The sequence below is a fragment of the Arctopsyche grandis genome, chromosome 1 (genome assembly GCF_051622035.1).
Source record: "Arctopsyche grandis isolate Sample6627 chromosome 1, ASM5162203v2, whole genome shotgun sequence".
NCBI lineage: Eukaryota > Metazoa > Arthropoda > Insecta > Trichoptera > Hydropsychidae > Arctopsyche > Arctopsyche grandis.
The window spans coordinates 36,406,238-36,424,804 of NC_135355.1; the positions used below are offsets into that span (position 1 = coordinate 36,406,238).

Genomic DNA, 18,567 nt, shown 5'->3' on the forward strand with positions numbered 1-18,567 from the left:
GTTACATGCGTTTCACTTAAACCTATAAATAATGGTTTTTGACTTACAGTTAAACTCCAAACCTCATCCTTGTGAGCAAAAAAACTTTGTACATTTATACCGATACCTTTTGGTGGTTGCTATATATTATTATACTTAATTCTATTTCTCATTAATTCTATATTTCTTTTATATACACTGCACTTAGTGTCCAACGGTCCGTGATTTGTGTTCAAATTTAATTTTAATTTATTATTACTTTTAAAGCAATTATTACATTTTATTATTTTATTGTTACATCCCTCGCTTTTGTGCCCTTCTTCTCCACATTTCGCACATGTCACCTTGTTTCTACAATCCACCGCTTTGTGATTAAATCCGTAACAATTTAGACATCTTAGAATATTAATTTCTTCAAAAACCCTACATCTATCCCAATTTATATTTACTTTTCCATCTTCAATAAATCTTTTAAATGTATTGCAATCTACTTCCACTATCGCATTATATTTATTATTTTTTCTACTTTTCCATATTTTTAACACCTTCAGTTCACCATCATTTATAACTTCTTGATTTTGATTCATCAAACACTCAGCCAACTGTTCACTTGTAAGTTCCTCCGACATATCTACAATTTTAATTTTGGGATTTTTTAATTCCCCTCTTTTAACATTATAATTCTCCCCTAATTTATTTTCTACTTCTTTTATTAATTTAATACTATCCTGTGCACTGTTACACGTTACAGCAATGCCCCCTTTACCGATTTTTTTTAACCCCTTGTATTCCTATTTTTAGTTCCTTGGGTTTTATTAAACTTTTGCATTCTTCCTTTGTTTTGTCCGTTTCTTGGATTTTTTTCGGAACAATTATTGTTATGTCTTTATTATTCTTCTTAAGTGCATTTGCATAACTTAAACTATTTTCACTCTTATTTACACTTTTTAAAATGTTTAATTCACTGTTGGTTTTTATTATATTTATGTCTTTTTGTATATTGTTTTTCAAATTTTTAAATTCACTTCTTAATTCACATATTACATCCAAAAATTGTTCCTTATCATTATTTTCATTTTCACAAATATATTCAACTAATTTTTTTACTGATGTAATTAAAAATGTCTTATTGTCATTTGATATACTGTTAGTTTTTGTGGTCAAAATGTCCATAATTTTTTTTTCAATTGTTATTACTTCACTTATGCGTTCTGATGCCATTATTATACACTTAGAACGTACACATAATTATATATTACAAATTTATTTTTAATTTTTTAATTGTTACAATTTCGTTGTCCAAATCGCCACACACGTAATCAACGTCTGTACACGATCACGACACGAACGATACTTTGATGTATAAATTATTTACATACCATTTGAAAAGAAATATCCTGGTTTGAATGAATTTTTTTGCTGCTGTCCAAATGCTACTTGAATTGGAGCTTTAAAAAATAAAATATATACTGTAAGTATTTAAAAACTTGAATTCGATCAATAAATACTAAGCTTTGCAATAATTATTTGGTTGTGGCTATTTGCAGGTACTATATCTGCAAATTATTGGCTATTTGCAGGTAATTTATCTGCGAATTATTGGCTATTTGCAGGTACTATATCTGCAACAGGCGCAAAGCCTTCTGCGCATGCGCGTGAACTGTCACTGTCAGCGTGTTAACTGTTAAAATTTTGTTTTACACCTCTTAAAATTTAGTTCGAACTCGTAAAGTGACATAGAGTAAAAAATATAATCCAAATTAGTTAATTTTATTAATTGTTAGAAAATTATTATCATATACAACGTATAATACCTACATACAAGTACAAGCCGCGAACTAGCTAAATGATATAAATCTATTATAATAACGTGCGAAATTTATTTGCCTCGTGTATAATGAACGATTGATTAAACAAGTCTAGCATACATTAAATGTAAGAAATTATAATCGGATTATAAGTGCATGCGCAGAAGGCTTTGCGCCTGTCGCAGATATAGTACCTGCAAATAGCCAATAATTCGCAGACATCGTACCTGCAAATAGCCAATAATTCGCAGATACGGTACCTGCAAATAGCCACAACCATAATATTTTACCTTCATGAGCTTGTAAAAAGGATCCAATTCCATGACCGGTGCTGTGCATGTAATCTTTATGATTCTTCCACAGCACGTTCCTCGCCATTACATCAATATCGTTTATCTTCAAGTCAGACGGAAATACCATCGAGGCTAAGTCTATAGAGGCCATCAAAACTAGCGTATAAGCTTTTTTGTGTTCCGGTTTAGGTATTCCAAAGTGAAAAGTCCGGGTCACATCGGTTGTTCCGTCTACAGACAAATTGAATGTTAAACTTGATAATGATATTTGATTAATCGTAGTCTTTGTATTTACCATCATATTGTCCTCCGGAGTCAAGAACAAAAGTGGAGTCATCTTGTATTCTTTTCGCTGTAGCATTTGTCGGCTGATAGTGTGGCAGTGCACTGTTGGAGCCATAACCGGCTATCGTAGCAAACGATAATCCTTTGTTGTGCTTTTGTGATTTTCTGGTGAGATCTACTTCTCTTACTACTTTGACTTCATCCCACAGGTCTCCTAAGATGAACTGAAATCAAATGACTATTCATGTAAACAAGATAATCTATTATTTATGCAATAGATCAAATAAAGCGATTTTACTCTTTCTTCAATGTACGCCATAACATCACACATCGCAGCTCCGTCTCTGATGTGAGCAGCTCGCATTCCTAGTATTTCAGTGGGGTTTTTCTTCGCTTTCATGTTTATTATTGGCGAAGGCTTGTACGTCCGTTTTTCTTCAGGCACTGATGTGAAAATTGCTTCACTCACACCCGGAGCAAGAGTGTACACCGAAGGAAGCAAGACCTTTTTCCATGGTTGAGAAAGTGTACGCAAATCACTCCATATAGAATCGTAGCTGTGAATTCTGTAACATAAATGATTTTCAACAATAATTATTATACTAACTGAAAGATTTGGCCTTCTTAAATATTCTTACTGACTTTGTAGAATTGGCATTGTAGGCAGAACTAGTATGCAAACTCAATTTGGCTTCATGATTCATTTTGTTTGGTTCTATATACATGTGAATTTGCTCTTGTGACACTATGAGATAACACTTTGTAACTGGAGTGTAAAATAAGTCCTTTCCGCGGACATTGAGCAGCCAGGCAATTTCATCGAGAGCTGTCACTACCATTGCATCGATTTTATGATCCCTCAGCTCTTTGCGCAGTTCTTGCACTTTTGTTTGCCAAAGTTTACCTAAAAAATATACAAAACAAAAAAAAAACATTTAGCTTACAGTAAGTACAAACATTTTAACCCGCCTAAAGAAAAATAATCATTGCACCCAAGATTCAGCAGCAGAAGGAGAAACAGCTTAATAAAACTATGTAGTAATTAAGTTATTCTTTCACAGAAGAAATGCTTTCAATAACGAATAAAAGTCTGTTCATATCTATCCAGCACGATCCGTATCCTGCAGGTGTCATGCAAATGCGGATAGTATTCTTTGGTACATTCTATATGGACGCGCATGAGTGCGTAAATGCGCATGCGCGAATGGAGTATGAATACGTCCATATAATGTACCAAAGAATACTATCCGCACTTGCATGACACCTGCTGGATAGGTATGAGCAGACCTTAAATCGCTTTTAAATCAGAAAATAGCATTAGGCTGTCTTAGGTTCCATTCTGTGCTCACTATAAGAGCCAATAATGAAACTTCCTTTATATTTTAAATAAAATATAAATAATTACCAGCGTATTCTTTGGGCTGAACATACATTTGCACTTTGGATATTGGTGGACGATTTTCAGTATTCCATATATAATCGACCAGATTCGTAGAAACTTTCACGAGAGTAATTTCCATAATATCTAAAACTTGCTCCCAACGTTCCCATATATGATGAGGAATCAGTTTCGGATCTGCTCCAACGCGTGCTCCAGACGATAATTGAGTCTGACAAAAGCAGAAGATTACACATCAATGATAATTTAAATTCAGTTAAACGTATATACATATGTATGTAAATATACGAACCCCCAGCCATTGAGACACGGTGTACGATGAACTATCATCCTGCCTCATCAATAGCCAAGAGCAAGCCAATTCAGTATCTGCTTGTTGCCTATAACGACCATCCGTCCATAACGCAGCTGAATGGAGTGTGATGGCTGCGATTCCATCACTTCCACTGAATCCGCTTATATATCGCAAACGTCGGTCATGATCGCTGGGAACTTCACTCTGAAATGAACAAAAACTTATATTACGTTCTTTGACTTTGCTTTTGTCAGTACGGAAGCATATTAAAATCACCTGATGTTCATCATAAGATGGTACGATGTAGGCGTCGAGCTCTGCGCCCAGAATTACAGAACGTTTTCTCATTTCTGAACGCAATCGATTTATTCGACTACTCGTATCCATTCGGGATGCTGGTGGAGTGGCACCATCACTGCATAGAGTCCTGTCCGACCCAGGTACCAATGGAGCAACGTTTCCATTGACGAAACTCTGATAGATGCTACCTGAAGAAAAAAAAAGTCGTGAAAGTTTCAATCACTTGTTTGGGGGAGAAACGTGAACATGCAGGGGAAAAGTTATTAAACCAGTGGCTATTAACCTTATTGGAGGTACTGAACCCCATCAGTTTCATATGCGCATTCACCGAACCCTTCTTAAAATTGGAAAAATAAAATATGATTTTTTTCAAATTCAAAACATATGTAGGTATATATTTTACTGGTGCACAAAATGAACCGTGCATCAACATCACTGTGTTCAAAGAACAAAACCATTAAAACATGATTTTCACACAAAAACATAATACTGAATATTTACTGCAAATCAGTGTGGCTTCTGCAGAGACCAGTTCAGAAATGCGCGGCTTTACCTTGGCAAGTGCCACTCTCGTGTCATTTTCGCAACAAAGTCTCTTCCTTTTCTTCGTTCTTATGTCCAGCATCCTCGAAAAGGATTGCTCGCAAAGATATGTAGTATGTAGTAACAACAGTAGCGTAGCGTGAATTCCTGGTGCCCCCCCCCCGCAAAATATTTCAAGGCGCCCCCCCCCCCATATTATTTACTTACAGCAAAATAACTTTCCAAATTAATAAATTTATACTTTTTTTACGTATCGGTATATGTACCTATATATCGAAGTGCATTAATAATTTAATCTGGACGACCAACAAGCAGTGCACAATCTGTTTGAAGTAACTGATGGTGAATTTTCCTTAAAAACTTCCCACCTGTTAATGGTGACAGTGAAAAATTTATTGGTTTTAATCATATAATTTTGTTTTATTGTTTACACATTGAAAAAATATATACAAGAATAAGAGAATTCTCAGCAAATAGATTGAAGTGGCACTGACGTATAAAAGATAAAACAAGACGGCAGTCTTCTAGCCCTATTGGGATAGATCAATTACACAATGAGGAAGAATTCAAAATATGTATAATAATGTATATAAATACATATAGTACAAATAGGTTGAAAAATAAGAGAAGTTTTTATAAAAATTATGGAACAAATTAAAAAATCTGTAAAAAAGGCGCGCTTCGTGGCGACCCCCCGCATTGCGGGGTCTGCGGGTGCGATAGCTACGCCACTGTGTAACAAACGGTATGAAAATCTCCAGAGCTTTCTTAGCAATAACAGGGTAGGTTACCATTTGTTGACACCAAAAATTTTGAGAGCTTTGTTGTTCTGTTGAACCTGGCTCTGTTGAATTTCCGCCGAACCCCTGATACTGACTCACCGAACCCCTGGGGTTCGATCGAACCCAGGTTTAGAGCCACTGTATTAAACCCAATAGTGAAGCTAACCAATGGAATACGAGGGGCCTGGCTGTGGGAGGAGTCTCGTCTGAAGTGGAATGAAAGAGATAGTCTGGCTCAACTGGTGGGCTGAAGAGCGGAATGGACAAATGGTCGACAACGCGGGAAAATACCAGGCGATCACACTTGTATGGGGCTGAACTAAGCTCGAGAATGGTAGGATGGATACATATGTACATATGTAGGTTTATGAATGAAACGTTGCATACTCACATTACATAGCCACGATCATCTCGCTGAGTGGATGGTTACATAACAGAAAATTATGATTTGGTTCGATTACCATGGAAGATTTAATTTAGGTTTGCTGCTATTACTTTTGAGTAATTAAATAGGTTAATGAGTCTTCAGCTTACATATTATATAAGAAGAGATCTAAATTTTGATAAGATTAGATCTTGTCTTTACTATCAAATTATAAGATATGTAGGTGCATAGTATTAAAATAAGTCTTATTTTTTTTGATATATGTAATATTTGTTGAATTGAGACATTGATAACACTGAGCAACAAAAAAATCACGTTTTTGAGTTGCCAGAACAGAGACTAACCAATCTTTACTAAGTTTGACCCACTGAATTCGAATATGTTAATGATTTTTGTTGATTAGTGATCGTTTATGAGATATGAGCGTTTAAAAAAATGCGTGATTTTTATAATTTTTTGGCTTTTGCGGTCTTTAACTCGAATATAGTATTGATATGCTCAATGTGAGTATTATAACCAATAGTCAGATGTTTTTTCTATTGATTGTGATTTTTTATTGTTTTAAAATACTTATAATTAATTGTCTAGTGAATTTTAAAAGTCAAAAATATTTTTTTTACGGATTTTTTCTCCGTGCTATTTTGCATTTGTTTGGTCAGTTTTTTATTTCAACACGTTTATAAAGATTGATTTTCTATCTACATATTTTTTATTTTTATCTAAACATATAACTCAAGCAGTAATTGCTAAGAAAGACTTTCATTCAGTTTCCGGGAGCGTACACTAGGACCTGCCATCATCATTAAAAATCATTCAGTGGGTCAAATTTAGTAAAGATTGGTTAGTCTCCGTTCTGGTAATTTTTTTTGTTGCTCAGTGTAATCAAAGTTATTTATGTTTATTGTTTATGATTGTGCTTTTACTAAAATAATAAAATCATCAAACGCCAAATTTGATTGACGTACTCGTAGCTTATTTTCTATTCTTGACTATTCTTTTATATATTCTGAATATTCTAGTTTATTTTTTATTCTATTTTATTCGTAGTTTATTTATTATTTATGAACCACACGAAGGTCGCCATTGTAATAAAAAAGCAAAAAACATTGTATAAACCGTTTCAATTATTCATCACGAAAAAAATTGACAGCGTATACCTGTTGTAAAATAGAATAGATCTACAATCTACACGGACTAACAAAAAAAAGAATCCAATTTTTTTTACAATACACAAAGGGACAAAAATTCCAAACAAATATGATGCTTTTCATACCCCATGTTGCGGGTTTCACGAAGGGTGTAGTTTTCGTCTGGCGTGACGTCAACAACTACTAGGAATACATATCCAAAGAGCAACAAATAACAGCATGGCCGCATGTTTATGTAAACAAAATAAACCACACATCCTGCTTCACATGTGTTGAGGAGAAGAAAAAACGTGCACAAAAAACCGACCTATAAACGAAAGGGTTGATTAATGAACGTGTGAAAATGCCAAGATGACGTAGAAAACGTCGTAGGATCGCATGAGAGCTCGGAAGATCTTGAAAGGAGCACGACATTCCAACCATGGCGTCACCAAAGGACTTCGTCCTGTTTTTTGAAACGCAATTCAGTATACATTAAAAATATACATGTCCATAAACTATGTAAATACACAGATATTAGAATCGACGATATAATGTGAGTTCAAATAATTTCAAATGCCATTTATATCATGTATGTACAACCAGAGACATTTTAGGATATATCGTATGTGTGTATAGTCCTGTATTCCCAAAGGGATGGAGTATCCTGTTTCGTATTAGGGTGTCATAATGTGTGATAAAGAAACTCGGACGCACAGTGCACACGCAATCTGGAATGTCCTTCTCGCACAGGATTCGCTTTCTCCTATACTGGGAGTGGGTCCTTGATCAATTATTTTCACTAGGTCAAAATTCCCAGGATGCTATATGTAAGCAGAAAGTGACAATACCAGTGTGTGTATATACAAGCCTTCGGAATTATAATAAAAAGGCGAACATCTTCCATCTGATGATGATGCGTCGCTTGCATGAAATCTAGGACGATCATGTTTTTTTTTTTATTGTTTACAGCGTGTAACGTCATGATAAGTGAGAAAGAATTAGAATAACCTCGAGCACGAAGTTTCTTTTGTATTATGATGTAACCGCTTCAATTTTAGCGCAAGGGTAGCATGCGGTGTGGGGATGTAGCCGGTTACAAGACGTTTCGCGTCGTGAAGGGCGACGAGAGGGAAACGAAGAAAGGGAACGCGAGCCGGAATGCCGACTGCAGGACATCGAGCGAAAGTTAAATAATAAAAGAAAAAAGTGCGTGTGCGTGAGAACAATAGAATGCCCCCTTTTTGTATTGGGCAGACATGAGGGATGAGGAGGTGTACGCCTGTGAAGGGCAAATTGCGTCCCACGTTGTTGGGTACATACTTGGTGGTAGACGCCGGTCGTCGAGCGTATCCTTTTTTCCCCCACAAAGGATGCTCCTTGTCAGCTGACCCTCCGAACAATGGCACACGTAAACAATTACACCAGGGTGTCAGTATGTGGCATATGGTGAAAATATATCGTTCGAAGTTTGACCCGAACTGCTCATATTCATATACGTTGGGTAGAGTCGTTAAAAAACACGATAGTTTTTATCCTAATATACATACATATATAGTATAGTTTGATTTTCGAATATCCCTTGAGTACTAATATAAGTGGCGCCCATGTAAATAAAGGTGCCACTTTAGTATGATGTCTACTTTAGCCAGAGAAATGTTATAATTAGACTGCGGATAGAGATTGTGCTTTTTCCAGTGTTATGTGGTATGATCTTATAACTAAAGGCCGGATAACCAGGGTGCCGCGTATTGTTCAAATGTTGTAAATGCATTGTTAAAGGTTTGCCGAAACTTTTTTACAAAGGATTTACAACAATGGAACAATGAGCGGCACCTTGGCTATCCTACCTCTACTTATAACGTTATAACTAGAGGTAGGATAGTCACAGTGCTATCCATTGTTCGGCAAACCTTTAACAATGCATTTACAACCTTTGAACAATACACGGCCCCCTCAGGCTCCGGTGACTAGTTATAACTAGTCACCGGACCCAGAAGGTGCCGCAAATTGTTCAAAGGTTGTTAAAGGTTTGCCGAACCTTTTTTACAAAGGATTTACAACAAAGGAATAATGAGCGGCACCTTGGCTATCCTACCTCTACTTATAACGTTATAACTAGTCACCGGACCCAGAAGGTGCCGCGTATTGTTCAAAGGTATGATAGTAATGATGTTAATGTATAGCACTGTGACTATCCTACCTCTAGACTAATCAGTAATCACCGAGACTCTTCACAAGTGTGTTAGTATGGTACATAAAAATATGTAAAAAGGTGATATACGGAAAGAAACAAGCGTTGTGACTCCGACTCCGACTCCGATTCAAAACTTCGACTACAAGTTGAAAGATTTTAGTAAGATTGACTTTTCCTGCCAACGTATAAAATTGTAAGTAACAAAAATAAGAAGAGGTTAGTAATAGTAGCGACTTTCAAAATATAAAAAAACTAGTAGTTTTACCCGGCTTCGCCTGGTATTTGTAATATAAACCGCTTAAACATGGCTAATCTAATAGTAAAAATTTTGTTGTAATCAGTGATTACAACAAAATGTCTACACCCTTCAGGTATAAACACAGATTACCTAAACACAATCTGCTTTAGGTCATCGACTTTAGTGAGTCTTTAATTAATATTATGTATTAGATGTATTATGAGCATTTATAAGAATTGTAAATAGATTTTTGAGCTCTTTTTCCTATTATGCTGTACATTAACATTAGAATAATATAATACTATGATTACTAACAAAATTAAATTAAAATTGTCAAATAGAAAATGATCAGTAGATCAGTAGCTATTAAAAGAGATATAAGATGTATTGTGAACATAATTTAGTAATAACAAAAAGCATTTAAAAATCAAAAAAATATTTTTATGTGCCTTAATGTACTCGTACATAATCTCATTGTCTGTTTACCATATTTCCTTATAATACAGATTTGAAATTAGTTTGCATTAGATAAATAGGTAACTTCATCGTTCAAATTATCAAATTTTTCTGCCAAATTCTGAAATATATACGTGAAAAAAAACCACGAAATCATCAAAAAATTATACATGATAAAAAACCGATGAAGGCGAGCAACGTTGCTCGTGCAACAAGCTAGATTTTACTAGGAGACAATGAATTGCGATGAAAAACGGTGCAAAAATCACATGGCGAGTGGGAGTGTTGTCGGCAGAAACCCAGCGACAGGATAACATAATACAGTGAAGATAGATCGACCGCTATTTATTACTAGAAAAAGTTTTTCGGCAGTACAGTTTAGAAAACAGAATGTCAAAGAGGCTTGTATAATTCGTGAATATGATTAGGAAGTCAGCTATTCGAGTAGGCAACAAACGAGAACCAGTGGCGAACGGGATATCACGCCATTCTCGCTTAGACTTAGTCTATTATCATATCTGCGATTATTTATACTATATTCAGTGGAAAATTTTTGCTCATTCGGTGCGTGGGACTCCAAACTCCTATAATTACTAATGATAAGTTATTGATAGCACTGAGCAACAAAAAAATTACCGAAGCGGAAACTAGTCAATATTTACTAAAGTTGACTCACTGAATTAGAATATGACAACAACTTTTGTTGACTTGCTCTCGCTTAAGAGATGAGCGCTTAAAAAAATGAAATACAGCAAAAAAAAAAATAAATATGAAAGAAGCGAGCACCGCATGGTAATATAATAAAAGCAATATGTAGTAAATATAAATAAAACAACGCATGACAATGAATCAACCACAGATTTGCTTCTTCAACATAGCCCTAAAAGTACTGATAGAATTAATCAGGGCATTCATCTGTATAATCGTAAAGACGGCATATTCGTGTAGTTGTACCATTAAATGAAGTATTATTATCAAAATTTGGTGGATAAAAAAGATTTGAACATCTAGTGACCCGAGTATTGATATTAAAACTAATATCTGACAAAAAAGATGTATCAAAGTCACCATTAACTATTATGTGTAAGAGTAATAAATCACAAAACTGCTATGACTCATAGCTAGACACCGGATAGTCACAGTGCTATCCATTGTTCCATTGCTGTAAATCCTTCGTAAAAAAGGTTCGGCAAACCTTTAACAATGCATTTACAACCTTTGAACAATACGCGGCACCCTCTGGGTCCGATGTCTACTCATAGCCTATGAGACAAAATAATGATTAGTCACCGGAGCCTGAGGGGGCCGTGGCGAAACTCAAGACGCTGAATAACTTGAGATTAGATTAGTAAGAGATATAGGAAAGGAGATACCATTCTTATTGGCAACCTTACCCATTTTCAGCAATCTCGAGTTTCGCTGAATCTGTCTTTCGATGTACATATCTGTGGGTGTTAATCGATATGCATTTACTTTGTATTATACTTATATCAAACGTACAATGTTTCTGGCCAGGAAGGCGCATTAGGGTTACCTGGCCTTTCTCGTATAGATTAAAAAAAAAATCGAGCAAGAGTAAACTACCAATTCCGGTTGAGGGATGCTTACCGAATTTTATACATAACTTGGTTATTACGCTTAAACTTCTAGATATGAAATTTAAGTTCAATAAACAAAAGGTTTCTGAGAAAAACATAAAAAAACCTCGATTCTCTAGAGTAAAAGTACTACTTCCGGTTCAGATGAAAATATTAAAAAAATATAAGGTTATAAAAATTATTATTTCTATTACATGTAAAAAAGATTTAATCCCATTAATGTAGGGGTTTGGGAGATAATTTAATTCAAAAACTTAAAAAAAAGAGGACACCTATAAGGGGAGGTACCATTTCCGGTCAACTTAAAAATTTAAAAAAAAATTACATCGTGTCGATAAGAATTTCAGTAACCGATACTAAGTTTCGGTTCGATAGGACTAACGGTGTTCAAAAAATCCCCAAAATACACAGACACACACACACACACACATTTTTTCTAGATCATGAAAACGTGATCAGTAATCGATTCTGAGTTCGAATCAGTCAAAATCTCGAGGTCGAATTTTCGCATGATCACAAAACTTCATCTATTGTTACTACGTACATAGATAAAGTAATAATTAGATAGTGCAAATATGCATTATCTTATCTTTTTGTAGTATAAAAGGCAAAGCAGATGCTTTTCATTTGAAAAGAGAAAACAATAAAAATAACACACATTACCTAGACAAAAATCATTAAGTCCCAAATACCATCAGAAAGTTTTCTACGCACACATATATGTACATATTCATATAGAATTGGGTAGATATATACATCCATATATGTATGTATATATGTTTATATTTGCAAGACCCTTTGCTCGTGCGGCGCGGCGCGCGTTCTCACCAGCTCTTCCCTTTTTATATTTTTCTGATACATCTGACGGTACCAGTGCACCCTTGGGAGCCTTAAGGCGAACGAGATGATTTATTGCCTGCATTTACTTTAGGGCCTCCACGTCGACACCCACCGGTGTCGAAGGACCGCCTATTTTTGTTGTGAGCCGCTTGTCGCGAAAGGGCCGAGCCCTTGACACCTCTCGCTCCCGTATGTTCTTCTGGTGGATCGTGTTCATCTATAAATAAACATAATCCTAAAAGCCCTTGTCGGAGAGGAGAGAGCCCTCGCCCGCAGAAGGAACCAACCGCCTTTAATTTGAACAATGTATTTTTTTGTGCGTAGCTGCGCTCAGTGTAAGTTACCCTCGCGCATACGTGTGGCTCTGGTAACTTGTGGGAGACTTATCATACCCAAAGGGTTATATGAAAGTGGCCGAGCGAATGACACGTGGCAAGAGAGATAAACGAGATGGTGCGTACACACACACACGTTCACACCCCACATTATATCCGAGGTGTAAATGAACGGAGAGGTTCATCAAAGGCGAAGAAGAATGGACGTGTCACTCTCAATGACTTTGACCACCAGGGCTGCATGAGCTTGGTGCAGGGAAAGCCCTTGCACTTGGTTGGGTTTGAAAGCTGGGTGGGAACGACTTCTCCTTTCTACTCGATGCACCTTGAGATACCGGTTTGGGAGTTAGTTACATGCATACAAACTTGCATGTATCATTCTTATATTACAGATGCGTGTGTTTAATGTCCTTTTGTTCCTTTTATGAGAAAACAATCTGGTTTTAACATGACGTGAGTATTTTTTTTTTTGCAAAAAAATTGTGTCGTGGAGTAACAATAAAATAATCCTATCCAGTGAAATTGATTTTGATTTTTAAATGCTTTTTATTATTACGAAGTTATGTTCACAATACATCTTATATCTATTTTAATAGCTACTGATCTACTGATCATTTTCTATTTTACAATTTTATTTTATTTAGTAATCATTATTCACCGGACCCAGAAGGTGCCGCCTATTGTTCAAAGGTTGTAAATTTTATTTTATTTTATTTAAATAGGCACACATACAGAATAAAATATAAAAAGAAAGTTGTATAGTGAGACAAAAAATAATAATAAACATAAATAAAAAATATAATATTCCATTTACAGTGAGCACCACATGGTGATATAAAAAAGTAAAATTACAAAAACATCAAGATTTTAAAAAAAAGAAAAGAAAGAGATAAAGTAAAAAAAGAAAAAGAAAAAGAAAGACTATAAGGGTGAAGAAGCAAATCAACCACATATTATTTTCTTCACCTTTGTCCTAATAATACTAAAAGAGTCACTAAAGAGGCCAGGACAACAGTGGCGTAACTTCCGCGCCCGCAGACCCCGCAATGCGGGGGGGCGCCACGAAGCGCGCCTTTTTCACGGATTTTTTAATTTGTTCGGTAATTTTTTTAAAAACTTCTCTTATTTTTCAACCTATTTGTACCATATGTGTATGTACATACATTAACGTATTTTGAATTTATCCTCATTGTGTAATTGATATATGCTAATAGGGCTAGAAGACTACCGTCTTTTTCCATCTTTTGAACGTCAGTGCCACTTCAACCTATTAGCTGAGAATTCTCTTATTCTTGTATATATTTTTTCAATGTGTAAACATTAAAACAAAATTATATGATTAAAACCAATAGAATTTATAAATTTTTCGCTGTCACCATTAACAGGTGAGAAGTTTTTAAGGAATATTCACCATCAGTTACATTAAACAGATTATGCACTGCTTGTTGGTCGTCCACATTAAACTATTAATGCACTTTGATATATAGGTACACATATCGATACGTCAAAAAGTATAAATACTAATTTGGAAAGTTATTTTGCTAATATTAATATATGGGGGAGGGGGGGGGGGGCGCCGTAAAATATTTTGCGGGGGGCACCGGAAATTCACGCTATGCCACTGCAGGACAATCATCTAAGCTATCGTAAATACGGCATATACGAACGATTCCACTATTGAAAGAGGTGTTGCTTTGACAGATTGGTGGATAAAAAAGATTTGTGCATCTGGTGAATCGGGCATTAACGTTAAAATTAATCTCACTTAAAACAGATGTGTCAAGAATATCATTAGCAATCTTATATAAAATTAACAAATCAGAAACCTTTCTACGCTGATACAAACTTGCAATATGGAAAAAAGAAAGTCTGTCATTATAAGATGGTAACAGTTTTTTAAGACCGGTCTTATAGGATAAATGGCGCAAAAAACGCTTCTTTCTAAATGCTCAATGTGAGTTTGGTAATAAGGAGACCATATGATTGAGGCATACTCCATATTACTACGAACTAAACTGTTATAGAGTAGAATCAGAGTATGGGGATTCTTAAAGGGCTTCGCAACTCGGCAAATAAATCCCAAGAGTTTATAAGATTTAGTAACAATATGATTAATATGTTCATTAAATGATAGTTTGGAATCTATAAGTATACCTAAGTCTCTGGCACAATTTTTTGCTATAAGATCTACGTTATTAATATTGTAAGTAAAGTCAATTAGGTTACGATTTCTGGAAAGTGTCAATGAGAAGCAATGTTAAATGCATTGTTAAAGGTTTGCCGAACCTTTTTTACAAAGGATTTACAACAATGGAACAATGGATAGCACTGTGACTATCCTATCTCTAGTAATCACAGTATTATATTATTCTAATCTTAATGTACAGCATAATAGGAAAAAGAGCTCAAAAACCTATTTACAATTCTTATAAATGCTCATCATACATCTAATACATAATATTAATTAAAGACTCTCTAAAGTCGATGACCTAAAGCAGATTGTGTTTACTGTAGAGTGCGGAACCAAAGCGCGCCGATAATTGTTCAATTGTTGTAAATGCTTTGTAAAAAAGTTTCGGCAAACCTTTAACAATGCATTTACAACATTTGAACAATGAACGGCGCGCTCTGGGTCCGGGCTTTAGTGTTTAGGTGATCTGTGTTTATACCTGAAGGGTATAGACATTTTGTTGTAATCCAGTGAAAGTAATTTCTATATAAACTATTATTTTCATTGGTTCCCGGAACGATGCATTAAATTGCACTGAATAGTAGCGCAGTTTAATTCAGTCATAATTTTCAAATGCACTGAAAAATAACTTATGCAATAGAATTCCACATATCAATATCATGTAAAAAAATATAGAGTGAAAAAAGAAAAAGTTATAGGCGTTTAAACAATTATAATCTGACATATGGAGATGGTGGCGAAAATGGATATAAAGTAAGAATAGGCTAGTAACGATCAATGTGGACGATCAATGTGAACGAACAATGTGGACGATAGACGTCATCAAGAAATATGATGGAGTGTTTTCAAACGTGTCTATTACGATTATTTTTCACCGTCGTAATGGCGGACGTCATTTCCACATATATTGATGACCAAACCGAGCAAAATGGCAAAGTTTGAAAACGATCGGATAAGAACTCAAATTTACTAGACTAGAAATCGTAAGTGAAAGTAAGAAGAGGCTAGTAAAAAAGGTTAGTACCTTCGGATAACATACAAATACCCTTTGACGCTTTTTTGTGAAATTATATTGCGTTAGTTCTCCTTGAGCATCTTTGAAAGTTTTGATGTCTCGAGAGTGCAACTATCTCGAGTGTACATATTTTTCTGGTCACCATTTGTATTATATACATGTTTATGTATTTATATACCAGGAAGGCTTAACAGGTAATCCCCAATGCGCCTTCCTGGCCAATTACAAACAATGCAGCATTTATATTACATAAGTCGCTGAATTACGAGATACTGAAAACATTTACGAGATACTGATACTGAAAAAAAAAAAGATTTTTTAATTACATTTATTTCAATCGAAAAATAATTTCAACAAAAGCCAATCAGAAATGAATTACACACCACAACGAATGGGTTTTTTAATATACATATATAAAGGAATCTAAAATTGGAACTGAAATCGGAATTGGAAATCCGAACAGAAATCGGAACTGAAATCGGACAGGTAATTGGAACTGCAATCGGAACTGGCAATTGGAACTGAAATCGCAATCGGAATCGGAATTCGGAATCGAAAACGGTATCAAAATTATATTTTTTAGATGACGTCACGGATTCTACTAATCAAACCTTACATACATACTTTCATACAAAGTCTCTTTCGAAATTACATATATGTAAGTATATTAGATAAGCATATGTATAATATGTAAACACGTGAATATTTTTTATAATACGTTATTAATATACGAGTATGTACGTATAACTTTTTTACGAAATACTTATACATATACATACGTTCTTTCGAAAGAGACTTTGTATGTAACAAAATAAGTTTTAGTTCGTAGAATCCGTGACGTCATCAAAAAAATGTAATTTTCTATGACAACGATATCGATATCAAATTGATTTAGTTTTGGATTCCGATTTTGATTTCGATTTTAGTTCTGGTTTCCGATTCCATTTTCAGTTCCGATTTCTAGTTCCAATTTCAGTTCCGATTCCCGATTTCGATTTCAGTACCGATTCCCGATTCCTATTTCCGATTGGCTGACAAATATATTTTGTTTACTATTAAATTAGTCATGTTTAAGCGGTTTATATTACAAATACTAAGCGAAACCGGGTAAAAGCACTCGTAATTTATAAGTATGTTATAAAAAAATAGGATATTGTATACGTATTTTTACGATCAATTTTAGTTTGTATGTGAACGATAGTGAGCTGGAATAGGACACAATCGGCGTCTATATAGAAATGACGCAATCAAATCACCCCTTGTCGAATTGAAGAAAATGTACCGTCACGACGCTTTATTTTCCTACTCCTTGAGTTTTCCGAAGGGGGGAGACTCGAGTACTTGAGGAAAGGCTATACTTTCCTTTTGGGAAAGTCGCCTTTCTTCCGAGATTTTCCGGTTCCGGCTGTGAAAGGGGACGGAAAAACTCGGTTCTCGATCAGGGTTTCATACCGATGAACGGGTGTGGGGGTGGGACGGGTGTGTCCACCCCTGGTGAATCTAAACTCCCCTATCTGTAGGCAGGGGTAGAATAGGGGGTGGTTCCGAGCGAGAACGTCTAGATAGTCGCCCATAACGGCCTCGTTGGCGAACAAAGAAAGCGTTATAAACTAGCAGGGCGACAGGGGTGTTATAGGGCTAACATCGGCTAGGCGTCGCGACGCCTGCGCCCTAAGCATCAAGTCCAATAAAGGAAAATGGAGGAAATAGATTTTCCACTTAGCTATGACTTGATAGAACACGTGTCATATGTGTCAACCGGAAATTCACTAACTTAACCAATTCGAAAATTCAAAACCAATGAAACTAATAAAGTTTAACATTAAATCTTAAGCATCTTGAGCATATCGCTGACACTATTAAAATTCGCCTGCATACATTATTGCTTTTATATACCTATGTACATATGTATATACGGATTATTACGATGCATTTTTTAAATTTGTATTTTGACCGGAAATATGTAGTATCTTTGCCTATCCATAGGTTTCCTCTATTTTTAATAAAAAAATTACCTTGTTAACCCCTCAAAGGATTGTACTGAAACTTTTTCACCCACATACATACATATAATATGGAACCCTAGTAATCAGAGTTCATTGGTTGTGAGATGTGAGGGTGCAGAGGAGGTATTTTATATGTTATTTTACGGTCGCCATCCTTGGATCTAATTTTAATGTCTGCCTTCTGAGGTTATTAGGCTATAATTCGAGGAAAATGGGGGAAATATACTTTCCACATAGCTATGACTTGATAGAACACGTGTCATATGTGTCAACCGGAAATTCACTAACTTAACGAATTCGAAAATTCAACACCAATGAAACTAATAAAGTTTAACATTAAATCTTAAGCATCTTGAGCATATCGCTGACACTATTAAAATTCGCCTGCATACATTACTGCTTTTATATACCTATGTACATATATACGGATTATTACGTTGTATTTTGACCGGAAATTTGTAGTATTTTTCCCTATCCATAGGTTTCCTCTATTTT

General features: G+C 35.2%; 1 protein-coding gene across 1 annotated transcript in view; it reads right to left on the reverse strand.

Annotated features, from left to right (window-relative positions):
* LOC143914375 (uncharacterized) overlaps positions 1-18,567 on the reverse strand; it is a 67,424-nt gene that overhangs the window by 3,774 nt on the left and 45,083 nt on the right. The window contains exons 3-10 of the mRNA XM_077434576.1: positions 4,336-4,547; positions 4,057-4,263; positions 3,771-3,975; positions 3,008-3,269; positions 2,664-2,931; positions 2,376-2,589; positions 2,078-2,311; positions 1,359-1,427 (exon numbers count right to left, since the gene is read on the reverse strand). Coding sequence (XP_077290702.1) covers positions 1,359-1,427; positions 2,078-2,311; positions 2,376-2,589; positions 2,664-2,931; positions 3,008-3,269; positions 3,771-3,975; positions 4,057-4,263; positions 4,336-4,547 — 1,671 coding nt within the window. The remainder of the gene's footprint in view (positions 1-1,358; positions 1,428-2,077; positions 2,312-2,375; positions 2,590-2,663; positions 2,932-3,007; positions 3,270-3,770; positions 3,976-4,056; positions 4,264-4,335; positions 4,548-18,567) is intronic.